The sequence below is a fragment of the Acomys minous genome, assembly GCF_964271855.1.
Source record: "Acomys minous genome assembly, chromosome: 8".
Classification (NCBI taxonomy): Eukaryota; Metazoa; Chordata; class Mammalia; order Rodentia; family Muridae; genus Acomys; species Acomys minous.
In genome coordinates this window covers 38537662-38555722 of record NC_140489.1, presented here as the reverse complement: position 1 = coordinate 38555722, position 18061 = coordinate 38537662, and the positions used below count along the sequence as shown (strand labels likewise).

Sequence of the window (18061 nt, the reverse complement as noted above, 5' to 3'; positions counted from 1 at the left end):
TTTTTATATTTAAAAAAAAAAAAGTTAGACCAGAGTGATGGCACAAGCCTTTAATCCTAGCACTCAGGAGCCAGAGGCAGGTGGATCTCTGAATTTGAGGCCAGCCTGGTTTACAAAGCAAGTTCCAGACTGTTAACACAGAGAAACTCTGTCTCGTAAAAACAATTTAAGCCAGGCATGGTGGCGTACACCTTTTAGTCAGAACAGTCTCAAGACCGGCCTGGTCTACAAAGCAAGTTCTAGAACAGCCAGGCTACACAGAAACCCTGTCTCAGAATGTATATCCCAGCTGAGCTTTTCTGTTAAGGTTCTACAGTTCTGTGAAACGGTGATCCCAGCCAGGGAGGTGAGAATCACGCTAACACTGTAACGAACAGAACACGCTAAAACACATGAGGCCCGGAATAACACTGAACAGAGTAACAACAAACAGAATAACTTGCCATATCTTGGTTCTCCCACCAATGCCTTTTCATTAAAAATGCTAATAGTTCTGTTTTTCCTCCAGCCTTAGATTACAGTCATATGGTCATTAATTCATATAACCAGCTGCAGTATTTTATGTCGCCTACATTAGTGAACTGAAACTGGTGAGAAAAGATTAAACATTGAAATTTTATATCAGTTTTACAACCAAACCTACCAATTCTCATGAATATGTTGAAGTTTTGGTTTTGGATTTTTGGGGGGGGGGGGCGGTGAGGGGGGCAGTTCAAAATGCTCAAGTTCTTAACTGGGGCTATGGAGATGTGCCCACCTTTGTGCCACTACTCAGCTGCCGTAACCAGCCATTTGTGTCCTAGGTGTCTCTTCACATCCAGAACGATTACACTGAGCAGGGGTGAGAGGTCAGACCTGCCTTGAGATGGTCACCTTGCCAGCTTCACTGCTTTGTCTCAAGCCAATGCCTGCCTGTTTTAGGACCCTTAAGAATCCGTGTCTCACCCACAGCAATGGGAGGCATGGCTGTGGCAGTGTGGAAGCAGGAAGCTGTCAAACCAAATGTAGGTTAATCAGATAAGCACCTGTCAATATTCTAAAATTCTAGGTATGTTAAGCCTGGAAAGATGCCAAATGAAAAAATGGTGCTTGAAAAGGCAGTCTTTTACAAAGTAAGAAAGGGACAAAGGGGGAAACATGCTCTTGAGTGTCCTGACTATTCAGGGTCAGATAGTCCAGACATTTAGAGGAAATCTATTTTAAGAGAAATTTTTACTTAGGCACTTTAGAAATACCCACTCCCCTTAAATGTAAGTTATGTATTTTATTGAAGTCCAAGCCATTGTCCTTGGCAAGAATGCTGGCAATAACTGTGCCAGATCACTGTATAAACTCAATAAAAAGTGTTTATTTAAAAAAAACTGTATGATACAGACTTTTCACTCTAGGTCAACCCCAACCTGGGGAAGTGCTTCATTATTTCAGTTAATGCTCAATTTTAGACCAAAGTTTTATACCTTTATTTAACTTTTGCCATTTGTATCTTTGTTGTTTAGAGAACTGCTCCATGTCTTTCTAAATGTCCATTTGGTATAGAAAAGCTGTATTTCTGCCTCTTTTTTTTTCTAATATATGTGACAGATTTCAAGAGTCTATGACCTCTGCAACTATGATATTTGCTGTCTCATTCTGCAAATAGACTCCTCTGAACAGTCCACAGCTTGCCACCAACACCCCTTAAAGTGAGATGCGGCATTCTGGTGACCCAACACTTGCGCTTTCTCCACATCCACAGCTTGCCACCAACACCCCTTAAAGTGAGATTCGGCATCCTGGTGACCCATCACTTGCGGTTTCTCCGCAACCATCTTCTGTAATACATAGGGCCTCACAGGGAGGAAACCTGTGGGAACCATAGAACCACAAAAACTGTAATAGCCAGAAACAAATGTCAATCTTTATTAATTCCAGAGATGTAGATTGTTGAAATCACTTAAGAGAGAGCTGTCTTGAGACTAGAGTCTTTAATATAGCAAAGTCGGAGTCAGTGTTCCAACAGATACTACTGTGGTCCCCAAAGATAGATTTCTGTCCTGAAGAGCAAAATTCAAGATGCTGCCATCTGACAGCCTGTCCTGCTTTTCAGGTTGATACTCAGAGGACAGAAGGAAATCATATCCCCACTGTCATCTGAGGAACCACCATGAACAGTCTCACTCCAAAGCAGCGCAATGTAGAGTGTGTGTGTGTGTGTGTGTGTGTGTGTGTGTGTGTGTGTGTGTGCATATACATACATACATACATACATACATATATATATGTATACACACACACACACACATATGTACATACACACACACACACATATGAATTGAACCTGGGGCCAGGCAGGTCCTGTACCACTGGAGCCACATCCCCAGCCCAGTCTGTCTTGTCCTCCAGTTCTCCAGGAAGTCCCATCTGTATCAGCTGATGAGGACCCTGGTCCTGCTCCCGTAGGTCATGTTAGCTTCTTGATAGCTTCAATCCACTCTGCTCGCTCAGCCTTGCTGCTGGCCTGTATATAATAGTGTGTGTCGTCCTTCGTAATCACTTTGAAGAGATTTCCTTGGACATTCCCTTTAACTCCTACATGGGGGCAGGGGGAGAGTAGAGTATTGAATATCCGTGCCATCTTCCAGCTTGAAGAAGCTGACAAAGACTACAGCCATAAGGCCTGCCAGTGGTTGTTCTGAACATTTTCAGCCTGCTTGTTTGCTTGCCCCTGTGCCACCCATAGACCTACAGTTTCATTCACATCAGAGTCCCCTAAATTTATGTTTAAAAGGGCACAAGATGTGATGTTGGCTTCAAATTGGCTTTGAACCTCAATTTCTACACCCATAAGATAGAAATAATACTACCTTCCTACCATAGCTGAGGACTGTACGTCGGTGTGAATAGAAAATGAAAGCGTGTCATTGACGTGAGAACATTGACCCTTAGGTGGAAGCTTATGGGCTATCAGCACAGAACTGAAAGGGAAGAAGAGCAAAACCTAGGATATGGCCTTTTCCTTTGTTTCTAAAATGGACTTCAAAAATCACGTCATTTTCTCATTGAGAAAGGTCCCTCTTGATTCTCAGAAGTCAGACTTTCCCTCAGGGGCATTAATGACAGGCAGACACCCCAGAGATCTTTAGGCCAGGGCGGAAGTTGCAGCTTACCAGTAGGAACACCATTGTCTTCCAGAGCAGACACAAGGGAACCACGAAGAGAAAATCCACCTACCGGCCTGTTTTCTTCCTGTGGAGGAAGAGACTGATTGGGAATTTCATGAACACATCCTCTCCTGTAACTGACCTGTCAAGCCTGATAAAGCTGCTTCAAGTTATCTGTAGTAGAGTGAGAACTAGGGCATCATTCGCCCAAGTAACTTGAAGCAGTGATGCAGTTTGGGCCTCTGGCAGCAATGACCACTAGCGGCAATGCCACTAAGTTACCAGCCTGATCCAACATCCTTCTAGAAGCATGCGCTGGCTTCCTTAACCTTTGTCAACAACACATGGTTATGATAGGCATCCTGCACATTGGACATTGGCCCTGAAGTCTCTAGTTATGTACTTGGCATGAAATAAGACTGGCTTTATGGTATCTGGATGGTTAAAGAGCAACTTTACCAAGACAGAGCCTCAGCCCTTGGTCCCTTCTGTTAATAATCAATACTAAATTGATTCCAGCAAACAAAAACTAAAGAAGTTATATAACTGACCTGGGTACTGGGGTGGATTTAGCCCAGCAATAGGAAGCATAAAGGCAAAGCCTGAGAGCAAATGGTCCTGGACTCATCAAGGGCACAAAGCAATTGAGGATGGACTAAGAGTTAAATGCAAACCCTATGTTTATGCATTTGTTGATATTTTCCTTGCTCCAAAAAGGATTTGTGGCTGGGGATATAGCTCAGTTGTCAGCATGCTTGTTTAGCCTACACAGAACTTTGGGTTCAATCTGGGGTGGTGACCCATGTCTGTAATCCAAGCATTCAAAGTCACCCTTGGCTACATAGTGAGTTTGAGGCCAGCCCAAGCTACATGCAGAGGCAGGCAGATCACTGTGAGTTTGAGGCCAGCCTGGTCTACAAAGCAAGTCTAGGACAGCCAAGGCTACACAAGAAAACCCTGTCTCGGAAAACTAAAAAAAAAAAAAAAATTAAATTAAATTAAAGGGAAATTGACAACCATGGTAGCAACCCTACTGGGACCCATAGAGAGGTCAATAGGTGCCTTTTGGAGACCTAAGGGTTTGATCCCTCAGGCAGTTCTCCTATTAGCTCTCTTCCCAAGCCTTCCCCTTCCCTGGGCTTGGCAGAGAATGAGGGGTTTCCTCTATGAAGTTAAGGCATCATGACTAAAAAGCAAATCAAAACAAGGCTGAACACCCCAACTGAAGAGCCATTTTTCTTCTTTCGATTAGAATTAGATTAGCTCGGCATGAGTTGGTATTTGATCAGAAACTTGGAGCAGCAATTCCTGCCTCAAAAAGTAACATGTAAATTAAATATAATAAAAATAAAATTTTTCAAAGGTGAGAAAAGGTTGAGGGAGGCAGGATTTGTGTTGGGTGAAAAGAGTGAAGAAACTGGGGACAGCACTTAGGGATTTCATGTGTACCCATTACTTCCTTTGCCCACAAAGCAGGCTCAGGCTTTGGGGAAAGTAAAAGGTGCTTTTTCTCAAACCTTCCTCTCACGAGAAGTGGGCACAGAAGGCCACACACTGAGAAGACAGAGGAGCAAGCCCTGCAAGGGACCATGGCGGGATGTGGCAGAGAGCCTGCACAGCAGGTACCCACTCTGCTTCAGACTCCGCAAGCAGTGCCGTCCCAAAGGACGTGGGTCACTCACTTTCGAAGGGTCATAGTAATGCAGAAAAGCTGGGTCCTTCCTCAGGACAAATCGGCGCACCTTCCAGTTTTTCCTCTTGTGCCCCTGTAAGAAGGAAAGAGCTCGAGTCTCACTGGTGAAGGCTCTCCATTTCCTTCCCTTTTCCACGCATCCAGAACAAGACGCCAACAGGAAGCTGGGCGTGCTGGCGCACATCTTTAGTTCCAGCACTCGGGAGGCAGAGGCAGGTGGATCGCTGTGAGTTCGAGGCCAGCCTGGTCTACAAAGTGAGTCCAGGACAGCCAAGGCTACACAGAGAAACCCTGTTTCAAAAAACAAACAAACAAATGAAAATGCCAACAAGGCAGCCTGCTCCAATAGAATGAATGACATTCTAATGACAGTTTACAAGAAACTCAAGGGTTATAGTGGTTAGTGGCACCTTACGAAAGCACCACATTTAGTAGACAGAGAGCTAAGAAGAATTAGCACTGACAGAAAGGGGTTCATCACCCCAATACTCAGGAATGAAAGGAGGACTCAGGGGCTGAGGCTGCAGCTCAGAGTAGGGTTGTGAGCCAAGCAAGCACAAGACCCTGAGTTCAATACCCAGCACTGAACAACAACAACAAAGGGCGAAGGGGCTGGAGAGATGGCACAGCAGCTAAGAGCATTGGCTGCTCCTAAAGACGACCCAGGTTCCATTCCCAGCATCAACATGGTGGCTCACAACCATCCATAAGTTCACTTCCAGAAGCTCCAATTCCCTCTTCTGATCTCTGTAGGCACTGCACACACATACGTGCAGACAAAACACCTCTATGCACAAAAATCTTTTTGTCGTTTTTTTGTTTTGTTTTGTTTCGTTTCATTTTTTTTGTTTTTGTTTTTTCCAGACAGGGTTTCTCTGTGTAGCCTTGGCTGTCCTGGACTCACTTTGTAGACCAAGCTGGCCTCTGACTCACAGTGGTCCGCCTGCCTCTGCCTTCTGAGTGCTGGGATTAAAGGCATGCGCCACCACACCCAGCTACAAAAAAAAATCTTTTTAAAAAATAATAATATTAAATAATTTTTCATTTGAAAGGAAGAGGCAGACCGAGCAAGCAAGCGTCAACTGGATGGGGAGTTCACAGGCCACATTGCACTCAAGGCCACCAACATTTTAAGGGTCAACTTGGCCCAAAAACAACCCCATAGCTGCATGTCTATTTGTGCATTTTACATATATATACACAGAGGAAATCAACGTAACACTCTGTATCAGAAAAAAGATCCATTATAGTCTATGATACAGTATATGATAAAGTCTAAATGGTAAAGTAGTAATCTGTTTGTGTGACAGAGTGAAAGAAACTTTCTCTGAACTCACACCCAAGATCACAAAACTTCCTTAGCACCTGGTGCCTCTCTCATGTCCTCTTCCACTCATCTGGGGCCTCATTTCTTCCCTCAGCCAGGGATGCTCTCAGGCTTGGCAGCAGCAGGACCCTCAAGGTAGACCATTGAATCTATAGTAAATAATAATCTCAGAGCAGATGGATCCTGATCTTTATCAAGCAGGTGACAAATGTGACATCTGACAATAATATAGAAGTTGCTTTTTATTTAACGTGACGATTACTTGTGTGTATTTTTTTTTTTCAGAACAATTCTTGAGTCTGGTATGTAGATGTGAATGGGTAGGGCTCTGCCTTGCTTCTTGTGGCTGGGGATGGAGAGGCCCTGATTTCTGTGGCTCCCACTAATAAAGAGTGTACCCCCAGCATCCTCAGTCCCTGCCTCCCTTGAGGCTCATCCCTGCCTCTCCAACTGTGATACATACATCCCCCCCCCCCAACACACACACACATGCTCAAAGGCAGCCAGCCTTACCTGCTTGGATAGGTAGCCTTGTTTGACCACTGTGCCACTTAACTCCATGGTGCTGAGGCTGATTTCCTCTTTGGGGCTTACCTTCTTCTTATAGCTTTCAGCCTAGTGAGAAGGAGAAAGCAAGGACTTGTTACCAAAGAGCCCCAGGCCCAGGGCATGGGGGTTGCAAAGACAAGAGAGAATTTCTCAAGTCCCTTGTCCCCCTCAGGACAGAGCTGTTCCCCATACTCTGGGCCTTCCCTGTGGCTCCAAACTCCCAACTCCTACACTTGCCTACTTCCTCCTTTCTCCCCTAGTGGCAAGAGGAGCCCAACCTCTGACTTACAAAAGTGTACAGGGCTGTGGAGTCATCCAGAAACTGTTCAGCCAGATCCCCAGAGCGAATAGCTCCCATGCTCCGGACCCCTACCGGCCTGAGGAAGTTCTCTTCCATAAGCATGGAGGCCAGAGTCACTGCCTCGAGACGGCTGGCTGCAAAGCTGCTGGAGATGAGCCAGTCCACCAGGGAGGAGCCTGCGTCAGCACACAAGAAGCAGATGCCTGTCAGACCACGAGCTAGCTGTACCCCAGCCTCCTCGGGCTTAGTCGGCTACCTCATTAACTTTGATCTCCCGAGAAGCCACAGGCTTCTACCTAAGAGCAGCCCGAGGGCCACACCCAGTGCACCGAACTACAGCTATAACCTCAGGTGGTCCTCACAGGCAGTCCCCGTTTCTTAGCAGGCAGCTCCATCCCTCTTACAAGCTAGTTAAGCACTTGGCTGAGTCACTGTGTCCCTGCCATGGAGCAGGCAGGCTCACCCAGGAAGGTCTTTTTGTAGGTGCTTCCCTGCTCCATGTTGGGGCACGGCCGGATTCCAGTGCTGCTGTCATGCATCTTGTCCACGATTCGACTACATAAAAGAAGGCAGAGAGAGCTGGGCACGGAGGCACACGCCTTTAGACTCAGCGCTCCGCAGGCAGAGGCAGGTGGGTCTGTAAGTTTAAGGCCAGCCTGGTCTACAGAGAGAGTCCAGGACAGCTGGGACTACACAGAGAAACCTGTCTCAGAAAACAAAGAAAGAAAGAAAAAAGAAAAGAAAGGAGCCTGGTCACCCGTTCAGCTACCCAGAGAGTCCAAGAATCACAGTTCATAGTCTAAAGCAAGGGACAAATGATATGATACACACCACAGAAACAGGCTTTTGTTATTCAATCAAAATCCAGTACACAAAGTGAGTCCAGGACAGCCAAGGCTACACAGAGAAACCCTGTCTTGGAAAAACAAACAACAACAACAACAGAGAGAGAGTGTGTGTGTGTGCAGTAATTTGCGTGGCACAGACTGGACTTCAGAGGCTGGTATGGAGCTTTAGGAGTCCAGGAAGAGACTCACATGCCACAGCTGTAACAGTGTGGCGGCCAGGGAGGTTATGGGCAATTTCTATGATGGAAACACCTTCCATACATCCCCGTGGTCTACTACAGCCTCCACCACTAACTGCTTTCCCTCTACCTCATGTGACAACTGCTGCCATCAATGAAAGACTGTCTCTGTGCATGTCTCTGGGCCATATGCATGTCTCTCAAGGCCCTTGAGACCTTGCTTATTATCAGTTACCTCTGCTGGGCACCTGGCACAATGCATGACATTCAAGAAGCGCTCCATAACACTCTCTCTCTCTCTCTCTCTCTCTCTCTCTCTCTCTCTCTCTCTCTCTCTCTTCTTTTTAAAATTGATACATAATAATTGCACATATTGGTGAGGTACTCAATGATTTCTTCCACGGCTGAGTGAGGAATCCCAGCAAACGCTAAGGTGGCCATTACCTGCCAGGTGATGCAAATAAAACCTGCCCCATGGTTCTGAACACTCTGCCTAAAATGGGATGGTGGCCTCGACCTCACTCACAGAGGGGGAACAACTTGCTAGAAGCCCTACGATGTTACACAGGGGAGAGAGAGAGGTCATGTAAGGCACCTTCCAGCCAGTCAACACAGCATCAACAGCACAGAACAAACTGCTGGCCCTGGAAGCACAATGGTGGAATAGCCTGCTTGGCACCACAGGGTCCCCCTCCCCAGTAAGCAGGCAGAAGAAGCAGCGGGGAGTCCAGGCAGAGCCAGGGGCAGGCAGGCGGAGAGCACTCACTGCAGGCTGATGTGGGGGGGCAACTTGAAGGAGTTTTTCAGTATGTGGAGTTGTTGGATCTTCCCCGGCTGTCCCGCGTGGATAGCCCCCGTTATCTCAAAGGCCCAGGAGTCTCTCTCCTCTCGAGAACAGGCCTCCAGGAAGTACTCAGTGGAAGTCCGGGTCTTCAGCTTTATGAGGAGCTGTGAGAAGAGACAACCAGGCAGACCGATACTCAGGAGAATGGAGCGAGGGAATGCTGGCCCCAGGGACGACCGGGCCAGAGAGGATGCTGGAGGCCGTGTATCCAGGGATGCCTGGTGCCCTGCCCCTGCCCACACTCAGCAAGTGGGGCTGTGCTCATTGATTTGGGTACATCCAAGACAAGGAGCTCATGGCCTCCTAAAGCGGCCTTTCCTTTCTACACAGATCAAGGCAGAGTGCTTCCCGACACTGTGGCTCTGACGCCTCCTTCAGAACCACAGACTCACTTCCTGTCACAGCTCCTCTCCGAAGACTCCCAGGCAACTCCCAGGCTCTGCAGTTACACACCTCAGCTCTGCCCCTTAGCTAGGAATGTCAGGTCCCCTTAGGAACTTCACGGAGCCGCAGGCTCTCAACCCGAACACCTACCCCTTCAGGACTGCTAGGAAAGCCCCACCCGTCCTCTTGTCTCTTCTTTAATTATCACTAAGTCTTCCACTCGTTCTTCGTGTGACATGGTTTCAACTCCTTCTCAAAAGGTTTGCCCTCTACGTGCTCCTCTCTCGGTCAGCAGAGAACCCCACCCAGGATGGAGCGCTCTGTTCCCGGAGTAGGTGAAGACGGAAGTACTGCGGTATCGCTGCCGGCCTATAAGCACTAGGGCTGCCTGCGAGCAGCTGCTGACACAGTGGACCCGCGCCTGGAGGAATCGGCAGTCTTTGTACTGTGGGCCACTTCTCTGTCCTCTAACTGGACACCTGGGGGCCCTAACCAACTGTGGAATGTCACATGTGGGTGCTATTAAATGTCATGAGTAGATCAGGCCTGCTGCTTCAGCTGCATTCACGTGCAGTTGGTGGGGATCAACGGTCACTAGAATATTCACAACCATCTTGTTTGCTTTTGAGCGTAATAGCCTTTGTTTAATTAAATTAATAGCAAAAATGGGGGAAGAAGACATGGCTGACTCACGGTCTCAAGGGATATTATGAAGACATGTCACTAAGTTGCTGTGGTGGTCATAGCGTCTTTTCATAGCAGTAAAACCCTAGCTAAGACAGCTAGGGTCAAAGCTGCCACACCCCTCAAGGGTCATAAGCCTTCATACTGACCATCAAGACAGCATGGCTCCTCACGTTGTATGCCCCCAACCCCTGCTCATAAACCTTGAAGGAAACTGCAAATATAAAGAAAAGCTCACCTGCACTCCTGCTACTAAGAGACAGCCATTGCTGACTGCTGCGGTCTCCTAGTGCCTTCCCCGACCAGCTTTCACTGTCTGGTTTGTTTTGAATTAGCGCCTGCCTCCTAGAACACTAGGTGTTTTAAGAAATCATCACTTTCTCAACCCACATCACAACACGCGGAACATTTTCATCTAATGATTTCGTCCCATTTTCCAAATGACAAAGGAGAGCTGAAAGAGGTTTAGCTACTTGCCTTGGTTCGTGGGACAGGCAGGGTTCGAACCCAAATCATTCAATGACAAGAAAAGGGCAGGATGACTGGAACAAGGGACCAGGCACCAGGACACTCACATACCGGCCGGTTTTCATACTCCAGGCAGGGGCAAGTGATGGTGCAGCCGTCCAGAACGATCCTTCCCTTGGGTGGGGTCACTCGCCGGCCACCCTCTAGTTTGTAATACAGGAGCGTGTTCTGACGGAGGATGAACCACCGTGCCTTCCAGTTATGGACAATATGGCCCTATAGACAGACAGATAGGAAAGCCCAGTGGTTAGGTGGCGCAGGGGAGGGTCCTGCACTGGCGAGAGGAAGCCCGTGGCTAAGGCAAGTGTGGGCTGGGAGGCAGTGGGCAATGAAGGAGCAGGCAGTAAATTTGTCGGGCTCTCCTCAGCTCACCTCTTTTGAGTTGGAAGCAAAAGCCTTTGACCATGGCCTTTGACTTCCCATTGGCCTTTGTTTTGTCTATAAATCCCCTCACTCCAGTGGTAGGAATCAAACCCAGGCTCTCTGGCACATGAGACAAGTGTTTTACCTCTGAACTATACATCCCAGAACCGTGTCATAAATATAAAGAAAATATAAAGAAATGTACCAAATGTAAAGAAAAATTACTCACCTAAAATCCTTTTAGTACAAGACAGCCGTTGTTAACATCTGGTTTGTCTCCCAGTCTTTTCCCCTATACTACGTCCGTCTGTATGTCTGTATGCATGTGTACGTATGTATTTAAACAGGGTATATGTGTGCACAGTAGTATGTATGTATGTAGACAGGGTCTAACTTGTAACCCAGGCTAGCCTGTAGCTTGTGATTCTCCTGCCCCAGGTGAGGTAACACAGAGCTTTAATTCCAGCACTCCTGAATCAGAGACAAGCAGAGCTCAGTGAGTTTAAAACCAGCTTGGTCTACATAGACAGTTCCAGGCCAGCTAGGTTCCTGTCTCCAAAAATAAACAAATAAATAAATACATTTTAAAAAGAAAATTTGGTGTGAATCCAAGGCACCGTGTGTGTAAGGTGAGCACTCTGAACTTAGACCCCCAGTCCCTAGCAATATAATTCTAAATATACTGTGGATGATTCTTGGTGGAAATCTACCAAGAGCCTCAAAAGTACTAGGCAAGTTCTCCACCATTGAATTGCACTCCCTAAAATATTCTGGTCTTTTTTTTTTTTTAAACAACAGCAGAGTCTTGCCCATGCTGGATTTGAACCTATGACCCTCTGGCCTCAGTCTTCTGAGTTCTGGGATTATAGGCATAGATTGTAATACCCAGAAAAGGATATATTATTTTTATAATAGTAAAATAAACTTAAATTCAAATAAGCAAAAAATCTTGATGAGCTATTTCGGTTGGTCAGATGGGGAAGGCGGGCAGGAGTGAACACAGCACCACTGCTGGGGTAGGAATGTTGCCTGGTGGTAGAGCCCTTGCCTAGTCTTTGTGAGGTCTTAGGTTTAATCCCCAGCACCAAAACCATGGCAGTGCCTCCACCTTAGGAACATCTGCACAGCCCCATGTGATCTGGGCCCTGAGTCCTGTGGGGGCAGGGATGGGTTCCTGGTAAGCGAAGGTCTATTCTGTGTCACAGTTTGATCTTCAAGCCGAAGAAGCATAGCAGATTTAGAGTCTCAGGCTAAAAAGATCACTCTGGAGTTGGGGCTGTAACCCATCTGGTGGAGTGCATGCCTAACACACGTATGTATTTAGACAGCGTCTAACATGCCAAGTCCTGGGTTTGGTCCCCAGCACCACGTAAACTGGGCCTGCTGGGACGTGCCTGTCCTCAGGGTTGCGGAGGAGGGAGGACCAGAGAAGTCCAAACTCGTCCTCAGCTACACAGTGAGGTCAAAGCCAGCCTGCATCAGAGACTGTCTCAAAATCAATCAATCAATCAACCACACACACACACTCTAATCTGTAAGCACATCTGAAAGAGGAGGATGACAAATTCGAGGCTACACAGGGAGGCCCGGCCTCAACAGAACAATCATTCTGACCATAGTGTTTTTGGAACAAGTGAATGAAACCGTGAGACCTTGAAGGAAACAGTTGGTGTTCCTGCTCTAGAGATAAGCCACGGTGCACTTAGGCAAAGGGAGTCTAGGTCCAAATAAACAAAAGCCCCCCTCCACCCAGGAACTAGTCCCCATGCATGAAGAAGCCTCTCTCTTCAGGCCTCTTGTCTGGAAGCCACCAATTGGGGCAGAGGCTCGGTTAGGGGAAAGGGGGCGGGGCATGAGATGGGCTGGCTCCTCATGGCTGTACTAAAGGAGCACAGACTATGTAACAGCTGCAGACACTCTTAAAAGACGATACTCTGCCGGGTGTGGTGGTGCACGCCTTTAATCCCAGAATTTAGGAGGCAGAGGTAGTGGATCGCTGTGAGTTCGAGGCCAGCCTGGTCTAGAAAGTGAGTCCAGGACAGCTAAGGCTACACAGAGAAACCCTGTCTAGAGAAAAAAGAGAAAAGAAAAGAAAGAAAAAAAAAAAAGAAAGAAAAGAAAAGAAAAAGAGGATACTCTACTCCCTGCTTTAATGATGAGGAAATATCCAGGTGGGGTATCTCTTGGTCCCAGCAGGTGCCGTTAGATCTCTGTGAATTCAAGGCCAGGCTGGTCTACACAGTGAGACCAGCAAATAACAAATAAAATAAAGCTGAGGAAACAGACTCAGAAAGGGTTGCTTATACCCTACAGCCCCCTCCCAAAAGAAGAGATGTTACTTATTATGGGATGCACCGTCTCCCAGAAGAATGTTGGCATTCTAACCTCTGAGAGCTGTGAACATGAACTTATTTGAAAACCAGGTCTCTGTAGATGTTATCAAATTAAGATGAGGTCACATCAGACTAAGGCAGGCACTAATCCAGCATGGCTGGTGTCCTTACAGAGGAAAGACACCTGGTGGGGTCGGGGAGAATGGTCACATGATGGAGCATCCAGAGGTTGTAGTGATGGATCTACAAGTCATCGGAATGCCAAGGCTAGTCATCAGCTACCAGAAACCAGAGGAGCGAGTGGGGATTCTGGCTGGCAGCTTCCGAGGGAGCACGCCCTGCCAATACCTTGGTTTTTGGACTTCTAGTACCCAGAACACGTGGAGTCTTTTCTCTTTTTGGTATATGTATTTTTTTTTCTTTAGGCATACGTTATGTGGCAGTTAACCGACATTGTCACCTTGCCTGGATTTGGAATCACCTAGGAGATGCACTTATGGGTGTATGAAAACACTGAAGATGTTTTCAAGGAGACCCACTGTCAGTGTGGGCAACGCCAGTCCAGGAGCTGAGATCCCAGGAGGAACAAGGAGCTCCAGCCCAGTCCCGCTCCCTGCTTCCTGGTGGCCCCAGACGTGAAGCATCCCTGGCTGCAAGCCACCTGCCTCCACGACCACACCCTCCATGCTGGACTCCTAAACCATGAGCCAAAATTAACTCTTCTTAATTTGCTTTCTGTTGGGTATTTGGCCAACCCAACTAGGAAAGCAACCGTCACACTTCATGTCTTTTTCCTCTTAAGATCTAACACCGTAAGCATTTTTGACATCTGTATAATTTTAATTTAGTTCATCATTCGCTTATCTGTGTAGGTAGCTTCCAGGGCTGATTGGTTGTATTATTTGTTTATTTGAAACAGGGCCTCCCTATGTAGCCCAGACTAGCCTCCAACTCAGGACCTCCTCCCTCAAGATCCAAACCTGGCAGCAACACGTATGTTTTGACTCTTCTCAACACAGAGCTGTGCTCCTGCACACACACACACACACACACACACACACACACACACACACACACACACGGCTGCTCCTCTCCCCTGAGAGCCAGGCCTGGCAAGTGCCCTGTGTTTTGCCTAGAGTTTGGTTTTCTTGTCTGGGCAGGATTAGGAGCCAAATCCATCATGCCCCTGCCTGCCTGCTTCCAGCTAAGCCTTTCAGGAGATGGCTGTTGTACTCTGTGGCTTCCAGCTCTGCCTTTCCCCATCCTAGGGCTGTGAACTCTCCTAAACCACCCAGTGACACCGTGGCTCCGTAACTTCCCCCGTGGGCACAAGGGTTACTGCTGCCTCTTGAGAGGAAAGTGGATTTACATGTGGTGACAGCAGGCGGTGATCCTAATAGGGGTCTTGGGCCAGCTCCCTCACTGGGCAGTAACAACCGTGGCTTCTACTTGCCTCAGAATCAAGCTGGAGAGAGGCACTGGTGTCTCAGCCTAGCCCTGTGCTGCTGCCTCTCCTGATGCCCTGGATTCTAACCCAGGCCTCCCAGAAGAAAAGGACAATCCTTCTCTTCAGGGTCCTGGTGAGTGCCAGTCCTCCTCTGTCTCTGCATAGTACTGGCAGAGGAGAGTCATGTAGGGAGCCCCAGGAGTAGGTGGAGGCTCACAGATCCTTATCCCAAGGGTTTAAGCCGGAGGTAAACCCATTTCTCCACAGGCCCCTACCTCAGCACCCCCCATCACTACCAACCGCAGCTCACAGACTGTGCTACAGTGGGAGACAGAAATCCGCCTCCCCAGTCCCCCACACACACAGGTTGCCACCTGTGACCTGGACGAACCATCTTATCATTTTAAATGACAGAGACACAAAGTGAGCGTGGGATTCCGGACAGACAGACTCCAATCAACCACTGATCTGGCATCAGCTTCCAATCCTCCTTGCTTGTAGCTTTGAACAAACGCACACTTCACCTCCCCGTTTCGTAACTGTGCGAAACAATGCAGACATCTTGTAAACAGAATATGAAAGGGACTAGAGCCTTCAGGGCTAACAGGGCTGATGTGACCAGGTAAGCCAGCGAGGAGGACAAGCTCTTCCTCATTACCACTCCCATTCCCTAAGACTGTAAGCCCAAAGCCACGAATATATATATATATATATATATATATATATATATATATATATGCGCTTTACTATGCTATTATACAAATATATTTATATTAGTGTTGACATCAGTGTTAAAATATTATTTTAGATGTTACGGATCATACCCGAGGTCTCCATGCTAGGCAAGTGCCATAGCATTGAGCCCTAAGATTTTCTCTTCCAGGTTCTCTCACTCATGTTCTACCTTGACCTTAAGCATCTCAGGAGTCCCAGAGTCCCTGGTTGGACTTTTGCTTCTTCGCCTTGGGATGATGGGTCGAGGACTAAGGATGGAATGCGCATCCTCCCATGCCATACTCACTCACTCTAGACAAGCTAGTCCAGCTTGCTGATACTCAGAGTCTCCTGATCTGTAACAATGACAGAATAACAGCAGCTCTGGTGCAAACCCTTCAGGACTAGTAAAGGATGACGTAAAACAGGCAGCTAAGTGGTCACACACACACATACACACACACACACACACACTCACATACACACACACGAGTTGTGGTGCCTCCTTCCCTTCCAGGTTGTAAACTACAAGGCATATCCATAGTGCTTTATGTTTTAATATCGTATAGTTATGTTTTAATTGGCACATGACTGTATGGTATGCAGGAAGTACATACACTATACAACGATCACATCAGGGTAACTGGCATGTCCCTCACCTCAAACATTTATTATTGTTTCTTGGTGTTGGAAACATTCAAAACCCTCTTGGCTGTTTCAGGATATACCCTTGACTGCGGCCAGCCACAGCTAACCTTCTGTCATAGAATGTTAGAAGTCATTCCTTCTTTCCAGCTGGACCGTGCTCCCTCCACCCTGCACCCCACACCTCTTTCTATACTTTAGTAAGGTGTGTTGTGTCCTTGCAAACTAAACCCAGCGCCTTGAGCATGCTAACCAATGGGTTCCGCTCCTGGCCTCGTCCCCAGATGCTAAGTAAGTTGTCTTAAGAGATCCGCGCAAGAGCCAGCCCTCCACCTCCACCCACCCCCAACCACAGTAGCCATGGAGATCCGCCTTTGCAATCCGGACCCGGTCCCACCACCGCCCGCCCTGCTGTTCCCACAGCCACAGGGGGCGCGAGGCCAGAGCACACTCACCCTCTTCACGAGGAAGCCCTCCTTGAGCACGCCGTCCTCCATGTCTCCGGTCCAGGTAAGCTGTTCCAGCGCTCGCCGCCGCCGGTGCCTCCCGCGCCCAGGAAGCCGCTCCCTCCTGGCGACGCCTCCTGGCGCGAGTCCAGTGCCAGAGCCCTGGGCCCGGCGGGCAGGAAGTCTGGCCCTGTCGGGACTTCTGCACGGACCTTTCCACACCAGGGGTCCAGTCAGCCAACCCTTCCCCGCGCAGTCGGCGGTGATCGCCCAAAAAAAAAGGCCCTGGACCAGCGTCTAGAGCTGTGAGCCATCCGCAAGGAGTGTGTAGATTGGGTGGAACTGGGCTGGGGGAGCAAGAGAACACACAAGTTTAAGGCGGCTGGCAAAGTCTACAGAGCCCTGTGCACAGAACACACTCCACACACCATCCTTATCTCAAAAACAAAACACAAATCCAAGACCAAAGATTTTTACCAATTCAGGGTGACTTTAAAGAGCGTGCAAAATAACCCGGCCGGCCATGTAAGTCATACTTTAAAGTAAAAATTAATGCCCATGATAAAGAAAATATCCTGATGGAATCAACACAAAGTCCTATTATACCTTGTTGGATCCTGAAACAAAAGTAGTGTTGATCTGCACAGATCCCTGATAGTCCCCCCTTTGCTCCGCCGAGGGAGGGCTGCCTAGGCAGGAAAACCGCCTGCAATGGGAAGACAGAAATGTCCTGCAAACTGGCTCCCCAGCTCACCCTAGTGTCCCACGCCGGCCTCTGCCCCACTGGTGTCTCTGTGGGACTGTATCAGACACACACCTTCACCCTTAAAGCCAGGAAACTTGGTAGGGGCCATGGTGTTAGGGTTACCAGGTAAAAACGTCCTAGGTTTTGAATCAAAGACAACGGGGCTTCCACTCCTTTCCTATAGTAGCACTGGGTTTCATTTGTCACAAGTCCAGCCCCACAAGGCAAATACTGTTTTCCAGGAAACTGAAACGTCACTTATTATTAACACTTTAGGCCACACAGCGCCAGGGCATTGCAAGCGCACTTGCTTCGGAACCCCAGCAAGGCTCAAACTGGGAAAGTCTGATCCTGTACCCAGGCCGACCCTTTCTTGGGAGGCATAGACAGGGCCTTTTCCATGGAAAATGGGTTCCTAAGTGAGTTCTCTGAAAGGAGGAAAGTTGGTCTTTTCTCCTGGCGGTGTTTTCTCCCCAGTACATCCAAGGGCTTGGCATTTCCTTGGAGGGAAGCTCCTGCCCCAGCCCACTCTGTCTGAGTCACCTCCCCTGTCTTCCCCCGTCTGTGGTGACTGTGCCACCAACCAACGAGGGAACCGCAATGACGCAAGCCCAGCTCAGCCACAGCACGGACAGCTGTGGACTTGGGGAGGAGACAGGCTAAGGAGGAACCTCCAGACTCAGGCAGATGCTTTTTTGTTATGAAGGGTCAGGTAATGCCTATCTCGGATCAGTGCGTAGGATAAGCTGTTGGGTCGGGTGTTTGTGCTCCGTGACTCATAGCCTGAGGTGAATTCTACCATCAGCGAGTCATTCCTTTGCCTTTGGCTAAGAATCTCCGGTTTTATATACAGTAGAGCCTTATTCATGATGAACACTGTGGCTTATGAGC

At 48.1% G+C, this 18061-nt stretch overlaps 1 protein-coding gene across 1 annotated transcript; it reads right to left on the bottom strand.

Moving 5' to 3' along the window:
• Positions 1 to 2253: 2253 nt before the first annotated feature.
• On the bottom strand, positions 2254 to 16667 carry PLEK2 (pleckstrin 2). Its single transcript, XM_084792882.1, has 9 exons — positions 16435 to 16667; positions 10529 to 10693; positions 8804 to 8985; positions 7474 to 7565; positions 6999 to 7186; positions 6674 to 6775; positions 4823 to 4906; positions 3147 to 3225; positions 2254 to 2568 (listed from the first exon to the last, which is right to left on the bottom strand). Exons 1-9 carry the CDS (start codon positions 16474 to 16476, stop codon positions 2441 to 2443), a joined length of 1062 nt encoding a protein of 353 aa, XP_084649008.1. The 5' UTR covers positions 16477 to 16667; the 3' UTR covers positions 2254 to 2440.
• Between the last annotated feature and the right edge of the window lie 1394 nt (positions 16668 to 18061).